We start from the raw sequence: 22836 nt of genomic DNA, 5'->3' as shown, positions 1-22836 counted from the left end.
ATCAGGACGACTAAACTACATTTCTTAATTGCTATATTTAAAAACATACAACAAATGTATATGACTAAAATACATTTCTTGATTGCTATATTACATACACACAATATTGTGTGTTTGTATTATAGCAATCAAGAATGTAGTTTAGTCGTACTTATAATAATCATCAGTGCGTCTAAACTACATGTATTGATTGCTATATTACAAATCTACTGAAAGAAATGTGCACTGGAGTTCTCTTTCAACACAGAGCTGTATTTGACCAACAGTGCAACTGAATGTCTTTGTTTGGCATTAAGTCCTCTTGTAATAATATTGACTGATGCAATAGTAATTCCAACATCAGGTTTGCTCTGAACTGCAGCTTGGATGATATTCCTCATTCTCTAGGCTGCTTTGGAGAAAGGTGTCTGGAAGTGTGGAAGTATGAAATGGCAGGAATGTCAAAGCACCCAGGGACAGCTTTTTCGTTAATGATAGAACAATTATGTTGTTTACACAAAATTGCTCGTTTGTATGCATGTTAAACCCTTTGAAACCAAGGCTATTTTCAGTGTAATTGTGCTATCTTTACTTGTAAGTAGGGATGCACCAAATCCAGATTATTGGGGTTCGGCCGAATACCGAATCCACTGGTTACGATTCTGCCGAATCTGAAACCAAAAACCGAATCCTATTCCCATCTTCAGTCCATTAACACAGTAAACACATTAATGATGAGAATAACATCCACTGCAGTGTATATTTCCTTTTAGTATTATTTTATTGTTATTTAAATAGTTATTTCACATTCCTTCCATACTGAAAAAAACAAATTGCTATTTTTTGTTTGTATGTGAGTGATATCTTGTGAATAATTGCTTAAAACAATCTTTGACTGAAGAAGCCATTTCAGATAAAAGAAAGATTTATTTTAAGAAAAACATGGCGAGATACCTTGTCTTGAAGATGGCCATGCAGTGTTGAACATACAATGATAACATTAATTATAACATTTCTATACTCAGTTATTATCAAAGCATATTTCATGCTCAAAGTTAATCTGAGATGAGAGTTGTAGTTTTATCAAGGATGTCTGGTGTCATTTATCTCCCGATGTTGCTTTCATTCAGTATATTGTTCAACAGCAAAAAAGATTATGATTTTCCAATCATTTCTGATGAATTCTAGAAAATATGTATTTTTTATTCAAGATCAGATGGTGAGCCTCTCTTAATTGCAGACGTGTGCTGTCTGTTAAATCCTGAACTGTGATTCATCAGTAAACCCTTTAGTCAATTCAGCATTTCTAATGTGTCACTCTAGTGTGCATGTTCTGATGGGGCCTAAGATGTATGGATCACCTGGTGTCTCTTGAGATTGCTAATTTGACTAAAAGCCTTTCCACAGTCAGTGCACTGATATGGCTTTTCTCCTGTATGTGTGCGCTGATGGACGGTGACCTCTGTCTTAGTCTTGAAACTTTTCCCACATGTAGTGCACTGATATGGCTTTTCCCCAGTATGGATACTCTGGTGTGCCTTGAGATGGCTCTTTTGACTAAAACCCTTTCCGCAGTCAGTGCACTGATATGGCTTTTCTCCTGTGTGGATTCTCTGGTGTACCTTGAGATTGGTCATTTGACTAAAACTCTTTCCGCAGTCAGTGCACTGATATGGCTTTTCTCCTGTATGTGTGTGCTGATGGAAGGTGACCTCTATCTTAGTCCTGAAACTTTTCCCACATGTAGTGCACTGATATGGCTTTTCTCCAGTATGGATACTCTGGTGTGTCTTGAGATTGCTCATTTGACTAAAACCCTTTCCACAGTCAGTGCACTGATATGTTTTATCTCCTGTATGTGTGCGCTGATGGATGGTCACCTCTCTCTTAGTCCTGAAACTTTTCCCACATGTAGTGCACTGATATGGCCTTTCTCCAGTATGGGTCCTCTGGTGTGTCTTGAGAGAAGATGTTTGTCGAAAAGTCTTTCCACAGTCAGTGCACTGATATGGCTTTTCCCCAGTATGGATCCTCTGGTGTTTCTTGAGGCTAGATGTAAGACTAAAAGACATTCCACAGTCGGTGCACTGATATGGCTTTTCTCCAGTGTGGGTCCTCTGGTGAGTCTCAAGATGATGCATCCTATTGAAAGTCTTTCCACATTGAGGACATGGGGAGAGCTTTTCTCCATTATGTGTCAACTGATGCATGGAGAGACCCAAACTGTCACTGAAACTCTTCCCACATACACTGCACTGATACGGCTGTTCTCCTGTGTGGATGGTCTGGTGTGCCTTCAGGTGATTCCTCATACGGAACCTCTTTCCATGTTTATTACGATGATGTTTCATCTCCCCAGCACATCTCATCCCATCTGTGTTGATTTCTTGATGATTTGCAAGAAAATGACAACAATTTCAATTATATCAAATATTATTATAGAAAACTATTTGAAACACATGTTATTATTATAATTACTATTATTATTATTATTATAGTTATTATTATTAGTATTATTATTATTATAAGTAGTAGTAGTATTAGTAGTAGTAGTAGTAATGTAATTCATGTTTGTTTTTTGCTTCAATAATTCCAGTAGTTCCAGTAGCCAAAACACTAATGAGTATCTTACCAGTAGGAGAAGAGTCTTTCTGACCATGCCCTCTTACATCAGCCTCTTCCTCCTCTTTAATGTCCATGATGTCTGACATGTTTGTTTCAGTCTTGCACACATGATCCGCTCCAGGGTTGTCCTTCTGAACTGTAGACAGATACTCTTGAAGGAAATCATCAGACTCTTCTTCTTTTATCTCCTTCACTGGCACAGGCAGCAGTGTAGGTCCAGTAAATCCTGACATTTCAGACTCTAGTTCTGTGCTGTGAAACAAATCCAGCCAAATATGTGAATCACATTTGTAACTTACAGCTACAATAATAAAGATTAAAGAGCAAATAAAGGAATGCAATATAGTAGTTGAACACAGATCTAGTGTATGTGTTGAGAGAGTCCCAGTGCCTACCTTTGAACAGGTGAGTTCAGAAATCTGACTCCACTAGGTGATTTATATACTGCCTCTTCTCTCTGGCCCACTGGGTTCATCCAATCAGTGACAGGAGCCTTTATGATGTAAATTAGAATGATAGGGCATCAAGTGGGCGTGGCCATATATGCAGTTTCAGACACTGAACAAAAGAGGCCAGGTGGGGTAATTAGCACTCCACAAAGGAGGGCAGATGGGTAATTAACACTCCCCAAAGGAGGGCAGGTTCGGGGGCAGATGGGTAATTAACACTCCCCAAAGGAGGGCAGGTGAGTGATGTGGAGGTGTAAAAATGCAGGGTGCAGGAGGGTACTGAACCAAGGAAGCTATAGTGGGTGCTTTTCAAATCTGCAGTAAAAGTTATCCAGATCATCAGCCAGTCTGCAGGGTGGGGGAATTGTCTCTAGTTATCCAGATCATCAGCTAGTCTGCAGGGTGGGGGAATGGTCTCTTGTTATCCAGATCATCAGTAGTCTGCAGGGTGGGGGGATGGTCTCTAATTATCCAGATCATCAGCTAGTCTGCAGGGTGGGGGAATGGTCTCTTGTTATCCAGATCATCAGCCAGTCTGCAGGGTGGGGGAATGGTCTCTAGTTATCCAGATCATCAGCCAGTCTGCAGGGTGGGGGAATGGTCTCTTGTATCCAGATCATCAGCAGTCTGCAGGGTGGGGGAATGGTCTCTAGTTATCCAGATCAGCCAGTCTGCAGGGTGGGGGAATGGTCTCTTGTTATCCAGATCATCAGCAGTCTGCAGGGTGGGGGAATGGTCTCTTGTTATCCAGATCATCAGCCAGTCTGCAGGGTGGGGGAATGGTCTCTAGTTATCCAGATAATCAGCCAGTCTGCAGGGTGGGGGAATGGTCTCTAGTTATCCAGATCATCAGCCAGTCAGGGTGGGGGAATGGTCTCTTGTTATCCAGATCATCAGCCAGTCTGCAGGGTGGGGGAATGGTCTCTTGTTATCCAGATCATCAGCCAGTCTGCAGGGTGGGGGAATGGTCTCTTGTTATCCAGATCATCAGCCAGTCTGCAGGGTGGGGGAATGGTCTCTAGTTATCTGTGATCTGCCGCAGGCCTTTCCAACCTGGTGCATGGCCATTGGCTGGGAGAATATTAACCCTCTGTGCTGTATCTTCTGATGGTGCCTCTAGTAACATCTACACATCTAGATGAACAACTGTACATGGCATTGCTGTGTGTGTGCTGTATCTTCTGATGGTGCCTTTAGCAACATCTACACATTTAGATCTTCAACTCTAAATGGCATTGCTGTGTCCGTCACCAAGGGCAGTCCAAAGTTCAGGGCATCCGAGTGAAAATTCATAGCAATAAAGTTTGAAAATGTTCAACAGAAACAACCAGAGATCTTTTAGTAAAATGTGTGATACAGTCCAAAATGTTTAGGGCATCCGAGTGAAATTTCCACAATTAAGTTCGAAAATGTCCAACAGAAACAACCAGAGATCTTTTATTAACCCTCTGGAGTCTAAATCCCCCCTGGGGATTTCAAAAACTGTTCCAAACACACATCTCAATCTCTGCTAGTTTTTGTCCTAGGCACATATAAGTGACACCATTAGAAACCTTTAATCAACTATTCTAAATATACTGTATATGTTTTGAAAGAGAGTTTACCAATGGCACTTTGTAACAACAGTAAAAGACAATCCTAGGATTTCAGTCCTCTCACAGCAATAAAGTTTGAAAATGTTCAACATAAACAACCAGAGGTCTTTTGTCAAACTATGTGATAGTAGAGGAATTTCTTTCATATAATTTAAAATGAACATCTCGTCTGACTACCTCAATGAGATGCTGTAGACCAGGGGTATTCAATTTAAATTCAAAGAGGGCAAGTTACTAACATGTCCTCCCAGCAAAGGTCTGAATCTTACATTTTCACTCAAAATAGTGTGCCCTGATGTTTACCCTTAGATGCATAGGCTACCAATACCTACACTCTTCCATGAGTGGGGTCAAAAATGACCCCAATTAGAATGCATGCGTTTTTTGCTTTTTAAAAACTCAAATAATGTCTTTCATTTTGGTTAAAGATGATGATTTTTATTATATATTTGTCAAAAAAAATATTATTTCATGTTTGACATATGATGTATCACTTTTTATTAACATTTTATTACAAAACAGCTTTTAGAAAGGCAAAAAAGGTAAACATAGGTAAATACGGTAACATTTTTAACTTAGAGATATCTTCATGAAACTTTACCAGTTGAATACTCACATAAATAGGAGAAAAGAAAGTATTGCAAGTTTTCTGTATTTATGTTTAAATATGTTAATTAGGTCATGTCTAATTAAATATGCGCTAATTTGCATATATGTTTTGATGCAAATAATCTGACCATTGGAAAAAGCCAGGTTGAAAATTGTTTTTGTAGTGTTAATATATCAAATAAAAAAATCATTTACAGAGGTTATTATGAATATCTTCTTTTGTTATACAGTAAATCAGAAAATACTCCCAATTGGCTTTAAAAAAATGAATTTTCGCCCTATTTTTAGGCATAAAAATAGCCTTCAGGATGGTGAGACTGCTGACATGAGATGTGATAATCAACAGTAAATGTATACATTACTGCCACACTTGATAAAAATCAAAAGATCCTAGGGTTAACTTTTGAAATTCCATAAAAAATGCTTGGGGTCATTTTTGAGCCCATGTATGCGGATCGGTGGTATTGATACAAAACATGAAATTACTTTAAAAATATAATAATTAGACACAAATCCAAATGGCCTCATGTCAAAGACAACCTATTTGAGGAATACATGGAAGGTTAAATGAAAAAAAAAAAAAAAATTAAGAAGATACTGCAAGAAAACAACCTCTGGGATCATTTTTGACCCCACTTATGCATCTAAGGGTTATTAAAATACATTTATCAAAAATCAGAATTACAAATTATAACGTTTTCTACATCTCCAGTAACAGTTTGTGATGAAGAAATAAATGAAATAGTTCATTCAAATTATTTCCTTACAGAAAATAACAAAATGCTGTTTGGTGTTTGTATGTGAGTGATCCCTTTAAAAGAAAAACAAGTTGAACTAAAGGAGCCATGTCCGATAAAAAAAAAAAATGTATTAAAAAAATAAACAAAAACATGGTGAGATACCTTGTCATTGAGATGGCGATGCAGTGTTGTACATATTCAATACATTAATATACAATGATAGAATAACATTTCTAAACTAAGCAACTTTCATGATTGAAGTTAATCTGGCATGAGAGTTGACATTTTATCCAGGATCTGTGGTGTCATTTATCTTCTGATTTGGCCTTCACTCAGTTCATTGTTAAATAGCAAAAAGATGATGATTTTCCAATCATTTCTGATGAATTCTAGAAAATATACTGTATATATATTTTTACGATCAGATGGTGAGCATCTCTTAATTGCATACGTGTGCACTCTGGTAAACCCTGAACTGTGATTCATCAGTAAACCCTCTAATCAATTCAGCATTTCTAAAGTGTCACTCTAGTGTGTACTTTCTGATGGGCCCTAAAATGTATGGATCATCTGATGTCTCTTCAGATTGCTCATTTGACTAAAACCCTTTCCACAGTCAGTGCACTGATATTGCTTTTCTCCTGTGTGGACAATCTGGTGTTTCTTGAGACTGCACATTTGACTAAAACCCTTTCCGCAGTCAGTGCACTGATATTTCTTTTCTCCTGTGTGGATACTCTGGTGTCTCTTGAGACTGCACATATGACTAAAATCCTTTCCGCAGTCAGGGCACTGATATGGCTTTTCTCCTGTGTGTGTGCGCTGGTGGATGGTGACCTCTTTCTTAGTAATAAAACCCTTTCCACAGTCAGTGCACTGATGTGGCTTTTCTCCTGTGTGGATACTCTGGTGTGCCTTGAGACTGCTCATTATACTAAAAGCCATTCCGCAGGCAATGCACTGATATGGCTTTTCTCCTGTGTGGATACTCTGGTGTGCCTTGAGATTGCTCATTATACTAAAAGACATTCCACAGTCAGTGCACCAATATGGCTTTTCTCCTGTATGTGTGCGCTGATGTTTAGTAAGAGAACCGCTCTCCCTGAAACTCTTCCCACATGTAGTACACTGATATGGCTTTTCACCAGTATGGATCCTCTGGTGTCTCTTGAGGACAGAAGTTTGTCGAAAAGTCTTTCCACAGTAATTACACTGATATGGCTTTTCTCCAGTATGCGTCCTCTGGTGTATCTTGAGGTTAGATCTATGACTAAAAGTCTTTCCACAGTCAGTGCACTGATATGGCTTTTCTCCAGTATGCGTCCTCTGGTGTAGCTTGAGGATAGATCTACGACTTAAAGTCTTCCCACATACACTGCACTGATATGGCTTATCTCCTGTGTGGATGGTCTGGTGTGCCTTCAGGTGATTCCTCTTACAGAAGCTCTTTCCGTGTTTATTACGATGATGTTTAATTTCCCCAGCAGATCTCATCCCATCTGTGTTGATTTCTTGATGATTTGGAAGAAAACAATTTGAAACACATATTATCATTATTATTATTATTATTATTATTATTATTATTGTCGTTCTTGTAATTTATGTTTGTTTTTTTTAGTAGTAGTTGTAGTAGTAGTAGTAGTAGTAGTAGAAGTAGTAGTAATGTAATTCATTGATTTTTGCTTCAATAATTACAGTAGTTCCAGTAGCCAAAACACTAATGAGTATCTTACCAGTAGGAGAAGAGTCTTTCTGACCATGCTCTCTTACATCAGCCTCTTCCTCCTCTTTAATGTCCATGATGTCTGACATGTTTGTTTCAGTCTTGCAAACAAGATCCGGTCCAGGGTTGTCCTTCTGAACTGTAGACAGATACTCTTGAAGGAAATCATCAAACTCTTCTTCTTTTATCTCCTTCACTGGCACAGGCAGCAGTGTTGATCCAGTAAATGCTGACATTTCAGACTCTAGTTCTGTGCTGTGAAACAAATCCAGCCAATTATTACATTTGAATCACATTTGTAACGTACAACTACAGTAATAAAGATTAATTAGCAGACAACTGCAAATAAAGAAATTCAATACAGTAGTAGTTGAACACAGATCTAGTGTATGTGTTGAGATTGTCCCAGTGCCTACCTTTGAACAGGTGAGTTCAGAAATCTGACTCCACTAGGTGGTGTTTAAATACTGCCTCTTCTCTCTGGCCCACTGGGTTCATCCAATCAGTGACAGGAGCCTTTATGATGTAAATTAGAATGATAGAGCATCAAGTGGGCGTGGCCATATAAGCACTTTCTGACACTGAACAAAGGAGGGTAAGTGGGGTAATTAGCACTCCCCAAAGGAGGGCAGATTGGTTACTAACTCTTCACAAAAGAGGGTAGGTGGGTAATTAACACACCACAAAGGAGGGCAGATGGGTAATTACCACCCCCACAGGAGGGCAGGTGAGTGATGTGGAGGTGTAAAAATGCAGGTGAATGAGGCTACTGAACAAAGAAAGTTGGCATGTTTACTTTTCAATACTGCACAGTATCCCACAGTATTGCAATCCTGCTCTGCCACCAGTTCAAGTTATTACATGAGGTCTTGGTCTTTGGATTCTAACAATGTTGGTGATATTTCCTGATGTGATCAGAGTGACATATTTTCTGCAATGTATCCTTCCAAGTGTATAATACAAAGCCCCTCATGGGTAATGTGGTGAAGACCAGATCAGAAGAAGATTACCCCATCATGAAATCATACATCCCAGAAAATCTAAATGTGTTGAATGTTTATGAACTCTTGTTTCATTGCTTCATTGAGAATCATTTACATGCCGTGCTGTAGTGGTAAAGTAAAAGGTGGGTAAACTATTAATTATGTGACCCCCGTAAAGTGGACAGTGCCATGCGGTTTTGGACTGAGGTAAAGTGGAGGTTATACTTCAATGTTTATAACAATACCAAGTATTAAGTGGTTCCTAGAATGTTGATGAGTGTACATATTGTGAATGTAGATAATACAATGTGATTGTGTCTTGTTAACATTTGCAGTTGTTGAATAAACTTTCAAAAAGGGGGAGAAACTCTATCTCTGATATTTCAGAGGTGGATAAACTCTAATAAGAGGAGGATAAACTATCACGCTCGGGAATCAAACCCAGGTAGGCCGTTGGATGCAAGTCCTAACTCCTTGCCTATTGAGCTAACAGTGACTAGTAACACTAACTAGTGCAGAGATTGTGTACTGTTCTTTATTCCAAAGTGTAATAACTTGCCTAAAGTTCTAATCTATCAATAAACTAACCGCAGTATGCTGAACTCTTGGAATGACGACCGTCCACACTTTAGTACAATTCCACACTGGTTTAATTAACTCATGCACAACAATACAATCCTGGGTAGCACAGCGTCCCCTACTGGTGTGGTGTGATAAACCATAGTAGGCTATTACCAATACATCACAACTCCTCCCCCCTTATTCATCTTCACAACTTGCCCTGTTCAAAGCAGTGAGCAACACATAATAGTACCAACCTAGTGCCCACCTTAACACAGTATTTACATAACATGTCATGTGTAACCAAGTCAAATTCTTTTTTTTTTTTAAGAGATACCCACACACACACACAAAAAAAAAAACATATCTAAGGTTAGGGGTAGACTGCCCCGTCCCCTTGAGCGTGTCAAGGGATTATTCTGCCCTTTTCTTGAGACAACACTCACTCACTGAAGATTTGAACAGATCATTCACACCTTGTTTAAAGAGTCAGTTTGTCTGGTGGTTTACGGTTCCGGCAAGGGTATCTGTGTTGTGTCTGCTGTGGCGTAGTTGTAGAGGTGTCAGTGTATGTGATGTCTGACTGCTCTGATGGTGATGTGGTAAACTCAGTAACTGGGAAAGCAGTCTCCAAATTTCCACCTGATGCGGGCCGAGTTGGAGGACTGATAGTGATGGGTGTAGGTTGTATGTCAGTAGTAGACTGGACGATGTTGGGGTGACAGGCCACCATCTGGTCTGCATGCCGTTTCCACTGTTGTGCTGGTCCAACATTGACTTGGTACGACACCGGACCGCCTTGTGCTGTAACAGTCCCGGCCATCCACTTTTCTTCTCCTTTTCGGTAGTCCCCAACAAGGACTGGATGGCCCACGTACGCTAAATGTCCACACACACACACACACACACACACACACACACACAAACACACACACACACACATATGCTTTTGAGTGCGCCGCTCTGGCGCCCCCTGGATGTGGGCGCCCTTAGCATTTGCCTTTACTGCCTAAGCGGCGGGCCGGCCCTGTGTGCACACACTTGTGCTTTTAATGTTTCTCAAAAATCAGAATTATGCATTTTAATTAGGGCTGTCAATCGATTCAATTTTTTTTATCTACACTGTAAATTTTGATAAGTTGACTTTACTTAAAAAATGTACGCAAACTCATTGCCTTGAAAAAAGTAAGTTCAATGAACTTACATTTTTTAAGTGAACACTGCTTGTTTATTCTGAGTAAGTAACACTTAATAACTTACACTTTATAAGTGAATTCAACTTATTTATTTTAATTAAACTGTACTTAATTAGCTAATGGTTCTTAGTACTCATATACCTAGAACCCATAGTTCTCATGGAAGCTTGTTTTTTCTGAGTAAATAATACTTAATAGCTCACATTTTTAAGTGTGTACTACTGACTTGTTCTCTGGTTCAGTTTACAATGTCTATACAAGCAATGTATGTAAAAACATCTAACAAAAAAACCGAAATGAGAAGGTTGGTTTAGGTTAATCACAATTATTTTTATTTTTAATTATCCAGCATTCACATAGCAAACTACCCTGCCATTCAACATATTTAAAGTAAAATAAGAGTGCTTGGACTCCGCAGTAAAATAATAATAGTAATAATTATTACATAGTAATATCAAGCAGAAAATGAATATTATATTATATCAAGCAGAAATAAGGTGCCACCATAACACCTGACAGCAGCTTGGACCCTGGAAATGATGTTAGCCGTCAATCTCCCCAAGAACAGTGAGCACATCAACACATGAGATGGTCCCATCAGTCACAGCGTCCTGTGAAGACACATATGCAAAAGAAAGTCTTGTTATCATGTGTTGCTACTAATGAACAAAGCTGTGACCACAAAATGAGTCCACCTGAACACAATCTACTTTCCAAGTGTCAACACTTACCAACTGTCCTCCTACCAACTCCTCCAACCCCAGCACAAATGACAGATTAACCAAATGTGACAGTTCAACGAAACCTTATGATACTGGGTTGGAGGAGCTGGTAGAGGACAAGTTGGTAAGTGTTTTCTGTAATAAACTCCGGGTTCGCTAACTACGTTGTTGGTGCTTCCTTTTAAGTGTAGGGACCCTGAGCAAGCTACTGATGAGGTCTGGTGCTGTTTTTAATATTATTGGTTAAGATGCTTTTTTGGAAGTGTTTGCTCACCGCCAGAATAACACTTTAAACTATTTTGGAAAATGTCCAATGGGCCCCCTCCTCACCCAAAGACACTGACAATATAAACATGCAGAATAAGTGGTAATTTCCTATGTGTATTGCATAACATACATACTGTACATACATAAATAACCATAACTAGATATGATAACTTGCTTTATTTCTTCTTATTATTATTTCCAAGTATACTTACAAATGCTGTGCTGTAGAATTCGCTGGACTTGATCCATGTAAAACAGGAATTCCCTTCAGGACAAGAGTGTGTTGGGCTATCACAGTCGATGTCTAATGATAGAGACAATAAAGATTAAGACATTCGCAAGACACAAACTGCTACTTTAGCAAATAGCCTTATCAGCACGAAAAGTGCAGTACTTACAAGTTCATTCAGGGATTTGGTCTGCTTGACAACATCTCTATAAGAGGAAAGATCATGTTAGCACCAAGCTCAATGAAATGAACTCAATTATATAAATAGTAAATAGTAATCTAATGTTTTTGCTCAGACAAAATAGGCCTACTTTGTATTGATATGAAATAACATAAAATCAAAGAATTTGAAAGCAAGTCCTGTAGCTGCTAGCTGCTACCATGAGGAAAAGAACTATCGTAAGACCCCTAATTGTCGGCCGTTTCGTTCGAAAATTCTAAAACAACAATGTTTTTCAATACCTTAAAATAACATTTGCTAAATGAACCTCACATATTTCGGTAGCCATAGGTGTGTAGATTAGAACAATATCTGGCTTGGTTCTTCCCGGGGCTTTTATCGCCTGAAATATCCAATTTAGTTTACCATGCTCGGGGTTTAGCGCTGGCCGGGGGGGTACATATTGTCGGCCTTTTCACATTTTACATCAAAGATTCTACAACAGAGCAAGATAGATCACAGACCGGATAATACGATACGTTGAAGTGCGTTCTATGACTCCATAGGCGCCATTTTGATAAGCTCAGGTGTCGTCACAGAGGCTGGCTACCGTGGGAATCCTAAACATTAACTGAACATCTTGCTCCGCTCTAGAATCTTTGCTGTAAATCAACGGTTAGCTCGTCGCTAATCAAAATTCCACCGGAGCTCCAAGCGGTTTTGTAAATGCAGCCTTACAACAGTGTTTTACAGCTCTTCAAGTCACAGTAAAATGTCATTTTTTGGTACATAGGTCATTGAGAGACACTTATGGTGTGGGTGCTTGCGTTTCTTTATGAATCCTCCGTCTTAGTTTGTATAGAAATTAATATTAAGTTGCACATACACGGAAGTGTCCGACAACCCGTGCCGTCCGACAATACGTGCCTCTCCGATAGCTAGTGCTAATGACCAAGCTGCAATAATTCCAGTTGAAAAATGCTAGCTAATATGGAGGTCGAACATAATCATGCTTCATACCATTTAGCTGTTACACATGCAAACGTGAAACTGGAGTTATTGGCTTTGGAGTTTTTAGAAACAATCGTTTTCAGTGATGAAAACACATGAGCCACGTCCGAAAAGAGTCTTTGGTAGATCTACAGTTTAGTGTTTCTAACAGATAACGTTAGCAACAAACGTTGGGCTAGCGATAGCTAGACGCTAGGCTATGATACTTAACATCACGACAGGCACAAGTCACATAGACATTGACATATGGTGAACAAAACTTAACTAGCGTTGAATGAATAATACATAAAGAAAGCAAATCAATTTCAAACGTTTACTCACCAAATGAGCCTGTAAAGTACTCCAGCGATGTCCATGCGTGTTTAGTCGTGTGTGTCGTGTCGGTTGGTTTCTACTAGAGGCTTCTGCGCATGCCCAAGTGTTGAACTAGTGTTTTGTGAGTGACCTGAACTTAAAATGATTTAGTTGGTTTGACTTTTCGCTCCCAAAGTACTACTAACTCAAATAAAGTGAGTATTCTCGACAGATTGGTCAAAACTAAGTCAACCCTACTTAATATTTCTTATTAATTTGAATGTTAGAATTTACAGTGTAATTAATGACATACTCTGTGATTAATTAATCTAAATTAATCGCATCTAAAATGTAATCGCAAAATCGCAATGTCAACACTATATCTTTGCAGTAATGTGGTACTGAAGTGTTGACAAACTCCGGTGATATACAAATTCTGTGCTGCAGACATGGCAGAGGACTTTGTTTTCATCAACGCTTTCTTTTTAACAACGTCAGGCCGTTTTTTTTTTAAAGTCAATGTGCCAATCAATGATCCATGCAGCACATTCGTCTCCCCATTTTACGGTCTAGTGGTTACTGACTAGAATGACTCCGGGTCAAAGGTCATCGATTAATCTGCGTTAATTTTTTTAATCAGTTATTTTATCTCAAATTAATTCATCTAAATTAATCAGTTATTTTGACAGCCCTAGTTTCCTACATCTACAGTAATGCTGGCCATGTCAGTGCCCTAAGCAAGCTGTTTCCCTAAGCAAGTCTCTTAACTGGAGGACCATTTATTTTAAAGTGAACGATAAAATCACACTATCGCAGTACCTTTGCCGTTTGCGATGAATAAATAAATGAAATAGTTCATTAAAATTCTTTCCATACTGAAACTAACAAAATGCTGTTTTGTGTTGGTATGTGAGTGATCGCTTTAAAAGGAAAAAAAGGACTGAAGAAGCCATTTCAGATAAAACAAAGATTTATTTAAAATATAAAAACATGGTGAGATACCTTGTCATTGAGATGGTCATGCAGTGGTGTACATATTCAAAACATTAATATACAATGATAAATTGTATAAACTCAGTTATTATCAAAGCATAGGGTGACCACCTGTCCCGCTTTACGTTGTACTGTACAGCAATTTTACCCTTTGTCCCGCCTCACGCAAATTGAGCATCTGTCCCGCTTTTTCGTTCGACCCTGGCCAATTGAAAATAAATACACAGATACGCCCACAGGCGTAGTGTTAACTTATGTCCAATAGTTCAAAGGAGAGCAATAAAATCGGTAGTCGATAGGCTGAGTCGTACGTCAATCAAACTGTTGCCTGGTGCACGAACGCCTCCGCAATCTCAAATTGGAGAGCGCGCTCTTCGGTCAGGTTAAGCAGCCATGGCCAGTGTTGCCACGAGAAAGAGAAGATGCACTTTTAGCGAATGGACCGCAACATATACTCTTGGCAAAGACCTGTAGACGGCGAAGCAGAGAGGGCATTTTGCATTTGCGTTTTTCTCTGGGGCATGGTGAAGAATACGATGTGAAGCGACATGGTGCAAGTGAGTCCTCCAAAACGAAAAAAACACTCTGAGTCCGAGTGCGCAGACCTAGGCCAAGCGAAAACACAACCGCCTCCTGGATAACTAATTAAATCGTTTGTTCCGTGGGTCATTTCAGACCTTTCCTGAAAATCCCATCCTTAACTTGTTGAGTTATCTTGCGAACCAACAGACAGACAAACAAACAGACAAATAAGGCCCAATGAAAATAACCTCCTGGATAACTAATTAAATCGTTTGTTCCGTGGGTCATTTCAGACCTTTCCTGAAAATCCCATCCTTAACTTGTTGAGTTATCTTGCGAACCAACAGACAAACAAACAAACAGACAAATAAGGCCCGATGAAAATAACCTCCTTGGCAGATAATAAAAAACACATCAAAGAAACATGCAAATCATAAAAGCTTCTGGTTTACCTATTTGCACTGAAATAGTTCAACTTTCTTTGCAAGCCTCAACTATAGACTATAGGCCTTATATTTGGTTGAACTTAGGCTAGGTGGGTCTAATATTTTTTTTTGTGTGTTGTATTTTAAGAATTTGATTCACTGAGTGCATTCTTTCAGCTGCATAATGCCTGGTCCCTTGGACAGCTGACAATTTTGATAGTCCCAATAAAGATGAGATGTTGCTAAATTAATGTTTTGTCTTTTAGCCTAGGTAGTGTCTTAATCTTATGTCGGTAGATTAAAAAAAATGTTGTTTAGTAAATTAGATCTGGTAATATATCTTAAGTTTAAAGTTATTACGTCTGTCCCACATTGTCCCTCTTTACCATGCTACTTGTCCCACATTTTGTCTGACTGGAGGTGGTCACCCTATCAAAGCAACTTTCATCATCGAAGTTAATCTGACATGTGAGTTGTAGTTTTATCCAGGGTGTGTGATGCCATCTTCTGATTAGGCCTTCACTCAGTTCATTGTTCAACAGCAAAAAGATGATGATTTTCCAATCATTTCTGATGAATTCTAGAAAATATATATTTTTTCTTTTATGATCAGATGGTTAGCCTCTATTAACTCTGTGCATGTGGCCTCTAGTAAACACTGAGTTCCGATTCATCAGTAAATCCTGAACTGTGACTCATCAGTAAACCCTTTAGTCAATTCAGCATTTCTTATATTTCACTCTAGTGTGCACTTTCTGATGGGCCTTAAGATTTATGGATCATCTGGTGTCTCTTGAGATGGCTCATTTGACTAAAACCCTTTCCGCAGTCAGTGCATTGATATGGCTTTTCTCCTGTATGTGTGCGCTGATGGACAGTGACATCTCTCTTAGTCCTGAAACTTTTTCCACATGTAGTGCACTGATATGGCTTTTCTCCAGTATGAATACTCTGGTGTCTCTTGAGACTGCTCATTTGAGTAAAACCCTTCCCACAGTCAGTGCACTGATATGGCTTTTCTCCTGTATGTGTGCGCTGATGGATGGTCACCTCTCTCTTAGTCCTGAAACTTTTCCCACATGCAGTGCACTGATATGGCTTTTTTCCTGTATGGATACTCTGGTGTGCCTTGAGACTGCTCATTTGACTAAAACCCTTTCCGCAGTCAGTGCACTGATATGGCTTTTCTTCTGTATGTGTGTGCTGATGAAAGGTGACCTTTATCTTAGTCCTGAAACGTTTCCCACATGCAGTGCACTGATATGGCTTTTCTCCTGTGTGGATACTCTGGTGTGCCTTGAGACTGCTCATTTGACTAAAACTCTTTCCGCAGTCAGTGCACTGATATGGCTTTTCTCCTGTATGTGTGCGCTGATGTTTAGTAAGAGAACTGCTCTCCCTGAATCTCTTCCCACATGTAGTACACTGATATGGCTCTTCACCAGTATGGATCCTCTGGTGTCTCTTGAGGACAGATGTTTGTCGAAAAGTCTTTCCACAGTAAGTACACTGATATGGCTTTTCCCCAGTATGGATCCTCTGGTGTTTCTTGAGGACAGATGTTTGTCGAAAAGTCTTTCCACAGTAAGTACACTGATATGGCTTTTCTCCAGTATGTGTGCGCTGATGGATGGTGACCTTCGCCTTTGTCTTGAAACTCTTCCCACATGTAGTGCACTGATATGGCTTTTCTCCTGTGTGGATGGTCTGGTGTGACTTCAGGTTATTCCTCTTATGAAAGCTCTTTCCATGTTTGCTATGATGACCTTCCATCTCCCCAGCACATCTCATCTTATCTGTGTTGATTTCTTGATGATTTGCTAAAGAAAGACAAGAAAACTTTTTTAAACACATTATTATTATTATGTTTGATTTTGCTTCAGTAATTCCAGTAGGAACAGTAGCCAAAACACTAATGAGTATCTTACCAGTAGGAGAAGAGTCTTTCTGACCATGCTCTCTTACATCAGCCTCTTCCTCCTCTTTAATGTCCATGATGTCTGACATGTTTGTTTCAGTCTTGCACACATGATCCGGTCCAGGGTTTTCCTTCTGAACTGTAGACAGATACTCTTGAAGGAAATCATCAAACTCTTCTTCTTTTATTTCCTTCACTGGCACAGGCAGCAGTGTAGGTCCAGTAAATCCTGACATTTCAGACTCTAGTTCTGTGCTGTGAAACAAATCCAGCCAATTATTACATTTGAATCACATTTGAAACTTACCATTACAATTTAAAGATTGAATAATGGACAACTAGCAATAAAGTAATATAATATAGTAGTAGTTGAACACAGATCTAGTGTATGTGTTGAGAGTGTCCCAGTGCCTACCTTTGAACAGGTGAGTTCAGAAATCTGACTCCACTAGGTGGTGTTTATATGCTGCCTCTTCTCTCTGGCCCACTGGGTTCATCCAATCAGTGACAGGAGCCTTTATGATGTAAATTAGAATGATAGAGCATCAAGTGGGCGTGGCCATATAAGCACTTTCAGACACTGAACAAAGGAGGGTAAGTGGGGTAATTAGCACTCCCCAAAGGAGGGCAGATGGGTAACTATCTCTCCACAAAAGATGGTAGGTGGGTAATTAACACACCACAAAGGAGGGCAGATGGGTAATTACCACCCCCACAGGAGGGCAGGTGAGTGATGTGGAGGTGTAAAAATGCAGGTGAATGAGGCTACTGAACAAAGAAAGTTGCCATGTTTACTTTTCAATACTGCACAGTATCCCACAGTATTGCAATCCTGCTCTGCCACCAGTTCAAGATATTACATGAGGTCATGGTCTTTGGATTCTAAAAATGTTGGTGATATTTCCTGATGTGATCAGAGTGTCATATTTTCTGCAATGTTTCCTTCCAAGTGTTTAATACAAAGCCACTTATGGGTAATGTAGTGACCAAGACCAGATCAGAAGAAGATTACCCCATCATGAAATCATACATCCCAGAAAATCTAAATGTGTTGAATGTTTATGAACTCTTGTATCATTGCTTCATTGAGAATCATTTACATGATGTGCTGTAGTGGTAAAGTAAAAGTTGGGTAAACTATTAATTATGTGACCCCCGTAAAGTGGACAGTGCCATGCGGTTTTGGACTGAGGTAAAGTGGAGGTTATACTTCAATGTTTATAACAATACCAAGTATTAAGTGGTTCCTAGAATGTTGAAGAGTGTACATATTGTGAATGTAGATAATACAGTGTGATTGTGTCATGTTAACATTGGCAGTTGTTGAGTAAACTTTTAAAAAGGGGGATTACAGAGGTGGATAAACTCTAATAAGAGGAGGATAAACGATCACGCTCGGGAATCAAACCCAGGTAGGCCGTTGGATGCCTAACTCCTTGCCTATTGAGCTAACAGTGACAAGTAAACTAGTGCAGAGATTGTGTACTGTTCTTTATTCCAAAGTGTAATGACTTGCCTAAAGTTCTAATCTATCAATAAACTAACCGCAGTATGCTGAACTCTTGGAATGACGAGCGTCCACACTTTAGTACAATTCCACACTGGTTTAATGAACTCATGCACAACAATACAATCCTGGGTAGCACAGCGTCCCCTACTGGTGTGGTGTGATAAACCATAGTAGGCTATTACCAATACATCACAACTCCTCCCCCCTTATTCATCTTCACAACTTGCCCTGTTCAAAGCAGTGAGCAACACATAATAGTACCAACCTAGTGCCCACCTTAACACAGTATTTACATAACATGTCATGTGTAACCAAGTCAAATTCTTTTTTTTTTTTTTACAGATACCCACCCACACACACACACACACACACACACAAACATATCTAAGGTTAGGGGTAGACTGCCCCGTCCCCTTGAGCGTGTCAAGGGATTATTCTGCCCTTTTCTTGAGACAACACTCACTCACTGAAGAGTTGAACAGATCATTCACACCTTGTTTAAAGAGTCAGTTTGTCTGGTGGTTTACGGTTCCGGCAAGGGTATCTGTGTTGTGTCTGCTGTGGCGTAGTTGTAGAGGTGTCAGTGTATGTGATGTCTGACTGCTCTGATGGTGATGTGGTAAACTCAGTAACTGGGAAAGCAGTCTCCAAATTTCCACCTGATGCGGGCCGAGTTGGCGGACTGATAGTGATGGGTGTAGGTTGTATGTCAGTAGTAGACTGGACGATGTTGGGGTGACAGGCCACCATCTGGTCTGCATGCCGTTTCCACTGTTGTGCTGGTCCAACATTGACTTGGTACGACACCGGACCGCCTTGTGCTGTAACAGTCCCGGCCATCCACTTTTCTTCTCCTTTTCGGTAGTCCCCAACAAGGACTGGATGGCCCACGTACGCTAAATGTCCACACACACACACACAAACACACACACACACACATATGCTTTTGAGTGCGCCGCTCTGGCGCCCCCTGGATGTGGGCGCCCTTAGCATTTGCCTTTACTGCCTAAGCAGCGGGCCGGCCCTGTGTGCACACACTTGTGCTTTTAATGTTTCTCAACAATCAGAATTATGCATTTTAATTAGGGCTGTCAATCGATTAAAATTTCTAACCTAATTAATAACATACTTTGTGATTAATTAATCTAAATTAATCGCATATAAAATGTAGGGCTGTCAATCGATTAAAATTTTTAATCTAATTAATGACATACTCTGTGATTAATTAATCTAAATTAATCGCATATAAAATGTAATCGCAAAATCGCAATGTCAACACTATATCTTTGCAGTAATGTGGTACTGAAGTGTTGACAAACTCCGGTGATATGCAAATTCTGTGCTGCAGACATGGCAGAGGACTTTGTTTTCATCAACGCTTTCTTTTTAACAACGTCAGGCCGTTTTTTTTTTAAAGTCAATGTGCCAATCAATGATCCATGCAGCACATTCGTCTCCCCATTTTACGGTCTATTGGTTACTGACTAGAATGACTCCGGGTCAAAGGTCATCGATTAATCTGTGTTAATTTTTTTAATCAGTTATTTTATCTCAAATTAATTAATCTAAATTAATCAGTTATTTTGACAGCCCTGATTTTAATGTTTCCTACATCTACAGTAATGCTGGCCATGTCAGTGCCCTAAGCAAGCTGTCTCCCTAAGCAAGTCTCTTAACTGGAGGACCATTTATTTTAAAGTGAACGACAAAATCACACTATCGCAGTACCTTTGCCGTTTGTGATGAATAAATAAATGAAATAGTTCATTAAAATTCTTTCCATACTGAAACTAACAAAATGCTGTTTTGTGTTGGTATGTGAGTGATCGCTTAAAAAAAAAAAAAAAAAAAAGTTGGACTGAAGAAGTCATTTCAGATAAAACAAAAATGTATTTAAAATATAAAAACATGGTGAGATACCTTGTCATTGAGATGGTCATGCAGTGGTGTACATATTCAAGACATTAATATACAATGATAAATTGTATAAACTCAGTTATTATCAAAGCAACTTTCATCATAGAAGTTAATCTGACATGTGAGTTGTAGTTTTATCCAGTGTGTGTGATGCCATCTTCTGATTAGGCCTTCACTCAGTTCATTGTTCAACAGCAAAAAGATGATGATTTTCCAATCATTTCTGATGAATTCTAGAAAATATACATTTTTTATTTTATGATCAGATGGTTAGCCTCTCTTAACTGTGTGCATGTGGCCTCTAGTAAACACTGAGTTCCGATTCATCAGTAAATCCTGAACTGTGACTCATCAGTAAACCCTGAACTGTGACTCATCAGTAAACCCTTTAGTCAATTCAGCATTTCTTATATTTCACTCTAGTGTGCACTTTCTGATGGGCCTTAAGATTTATGGATCATTTGGTGTCTCTTGAGATTGCTCATTTGACTAAAACCCTTTCCGCAGTCAATGCACTGATATGGCTTTTCTCCTGTATGTGTGCGCTGATGGACAGTGACATCTGTCTTAGTCCTGAAACTTTTTCCACATGTAGTGCACTGATATGGCTTTTCCCCTGTATGGATACTCTGGTGTGCCTTGAGATGGCTCATTTGACTAAAACCCTTTCCACAGTCAGTGCACTGATATGGCTTTTCTTCTGTATGTGTGTGCTGATGGAAGGTGACCTCTATCTTAGTCCTGAAACTTTTCCCACATGTAGTGCACTGATATGGCTTTTCTCCAGTATGGATACTCTGGTGTCTCTTGAGATTGCCAATTTGACTAAAACCCTTCCCACAGTCAGTGCACTGATATGGCTTTTCTCCTGTATGTGTGCGCTGATGGATGGTCACCTCTCTCTTAGTCCTTAAACTTTTCCCACATGTAGGGCACGGATATGGCTTTTCCCCAGTATGGATACTCTGGTGTGCCTTGAGATTGCCAATTTGACTAAAAGCCTTTCCACAGTCAGTGCACTGATATGGCTTTTTTCCTGTATGGATACTCTGGTGTGCCTTGAGACTGCTCATTTGACTAAAACCCTTTCCGCAGTCAGTGCACTGATATGGCTTTTCTTCTGTATGTGTGTGCGGATGTAAGGTGACCTCTATCTTAGTCCTGAAACTTTTCCCACATGTAGTGCACTGATATGGCTTTTCTCCTGTGTGGATACTCTGGTGTGCCTTGAGACTGCTCATTTGACTAAAACTCTTTCCGCAGTCAGTGCACTGATATGGCTTTTCTCCTGTGTGGACAATCTGGTGTTTCTTGAGACTGCTCATTTGACTAAAACTCCTCTGGTGAGTCTCAAGATGATCCATCCTAGTGAAAGTCTTTCCACATTGAGGACATGGGGAGAGCTTTTCTCCATTATGTGCCATCTGATGCATGGAGAGACCCAAACTGTCACTGAAACTCTTCCCACATACACTGCACTGATACGGCTTTTCTCCTGTGTGGATGGTCTGGTGTGCCTTCAGGTGATTCCTAATACGGAACCTCTTTCCAAGTTTATTATGATGATGTTCCATCTCCCCAGCACATCTCATCTTATCTGTGTTGAGTTCTTGATGATTTGCAAGAAAAGGAAAACAATTTAAATTACATCACATATTATTATAGAAAACGATTTGAAACACATGTAATTATTATTATTATTACTATTATTATTAGTAGTGGTAGTATTAGTAGTAGTAGTATTATAAGTAGTAATAGTAGTAGTAATGTAATTCTTGTTTTGCTTCAATAATTCCAGTAGTTCCAGCAGCCAAAACACTAATGAGTATCTTACCAGTAGGAGAAGAGTCTTTCTGACCATGCTCTCTTACATCAGCCTCTTCCTCCTCTTTCATGTCTATGATGTCTGACATGTTTGTTTCAGTCTTGCACACATGATCCGGTCCAGGGTTTTCCTTCTGAATTGTAGACAGATACTCTTGAAGGAAATCATCAGACTCTTCTTTTTTAATCTCCTTCACTGGCACAGGCAGCAGTGTAGGTCCAGTAAATCCTGACATTTCAGACTCTAGCTCTGTGCTGTGAAACAAATTCAAGACAAGTATTACATTTGAATTACATTTGTAACTTACAACTACAATAATGAAGATTAATAGCAGACAAGTGCAAATAAAGAAATGCAATATAGTAGTTGAACACAGATCTAGTGTATGTGTTGAGAGTGTCCCAGTGCCTACCTTTGAACAGGTGAGTTCAGAAATCTGACTCCACTAGGTGGTGTTTATATGCTGCCTCTTCTCTCTGGCCCACCGGGTTCATCCAATCAGTGACAGGAGCCTTTATGATGTAAATTAGAATGATAGGGCATCAAGTGGGCGTGGTCATATAAGCACTTTCATACACTGCAC

The 22836-nt window shown here is 39.5% G+C and overlaps 1 protein-coding gene and 1 long non-coding RNA gene across 2 annotated transcripts; both read right to left on the bottom strand.

Annotated features, from left to right (window-relative positions):
* Nucleotides 1-1322: 1322 nt before the first annotated feature.
* LOC134081912 (zinc finger protein 208-like) lies at nt 1323-21750 on the bottom strand. The gene is made up of 5 exons (XM_062537595.1): nt 20883-21750; nt 15896-16795; nt 13453-13457; nt 6573-7431; nt 1323-2269 (listed from the first exon to the last, which is right to left on the bottom strand). The coding sequence occupies exons 1-5, from the start codon at nt 21667-21669 to the stop codon at nt 1323-1325; spliced, it is 3498 nt and encodes a 1165-aa protein (XP_062393579.1). The 5' UTR covers nt 21670-21750.
* On the bottom strand, nt 10812-13230 carry LOC134082072 (uncharacterized). Its single transcript, XR_009939559.1, has 4 exons — nt 13171-13230; nt 11848-11884; nt 11662-11753; nt 10812-11071 (listed from the first exon to the last, which is right to left on the bottom strand). It is a non-coding gene; the product is annotated as an uncharacterized LOC134082072 (long non-coding RNA).
* Nucleotides 21751-22836: the final 1086 nt, after the last annotated feature.

This window comes from Sardina pilchardus, chromosome 1 (assembly GCF_963854185.1).
Source record: "Sardina pilchardus chromosome 1, fSarPil1.1, whole genome shotgun sequence".
Classification (NCBI taxonomy): domain Eukaryota; kingdom Metazoa; phylum Chordata; class Actinopteri; order Clupeiformes; family Clupeidae; genus Sardina; species Sardina pilchardus.
Note: the sequence above shows the minus strand (reverse complement) of the source record. Positions and strands in the feature narration are given on the sequence as shown.

Excerpts from the sequence above, each read along its gene's own strand:
- LOC134081912 (XM_062537595.1), bottom strand. The coding sequence starts at position 21,669 with ATGAGCAGTCTCAAGGCACACCAGAGTATCCACACAGGAGAAAAGCCA. Across the intron at positions 16,796-20,882 it reads CAAGAGACACCAAATGATCC|ACCAGACCATCCACACAGGA; the intron begins ATAAATCTTAAG and ends ACCTGAAGTCAC. Across the intron at positions 2,270-6,572 it reads AATGAGCAATCTGAAGAGAC|ACCAGACCATCCACACAGGA; the intron begins ATCAGATGATCC and ends ACCTGAAGGCAC.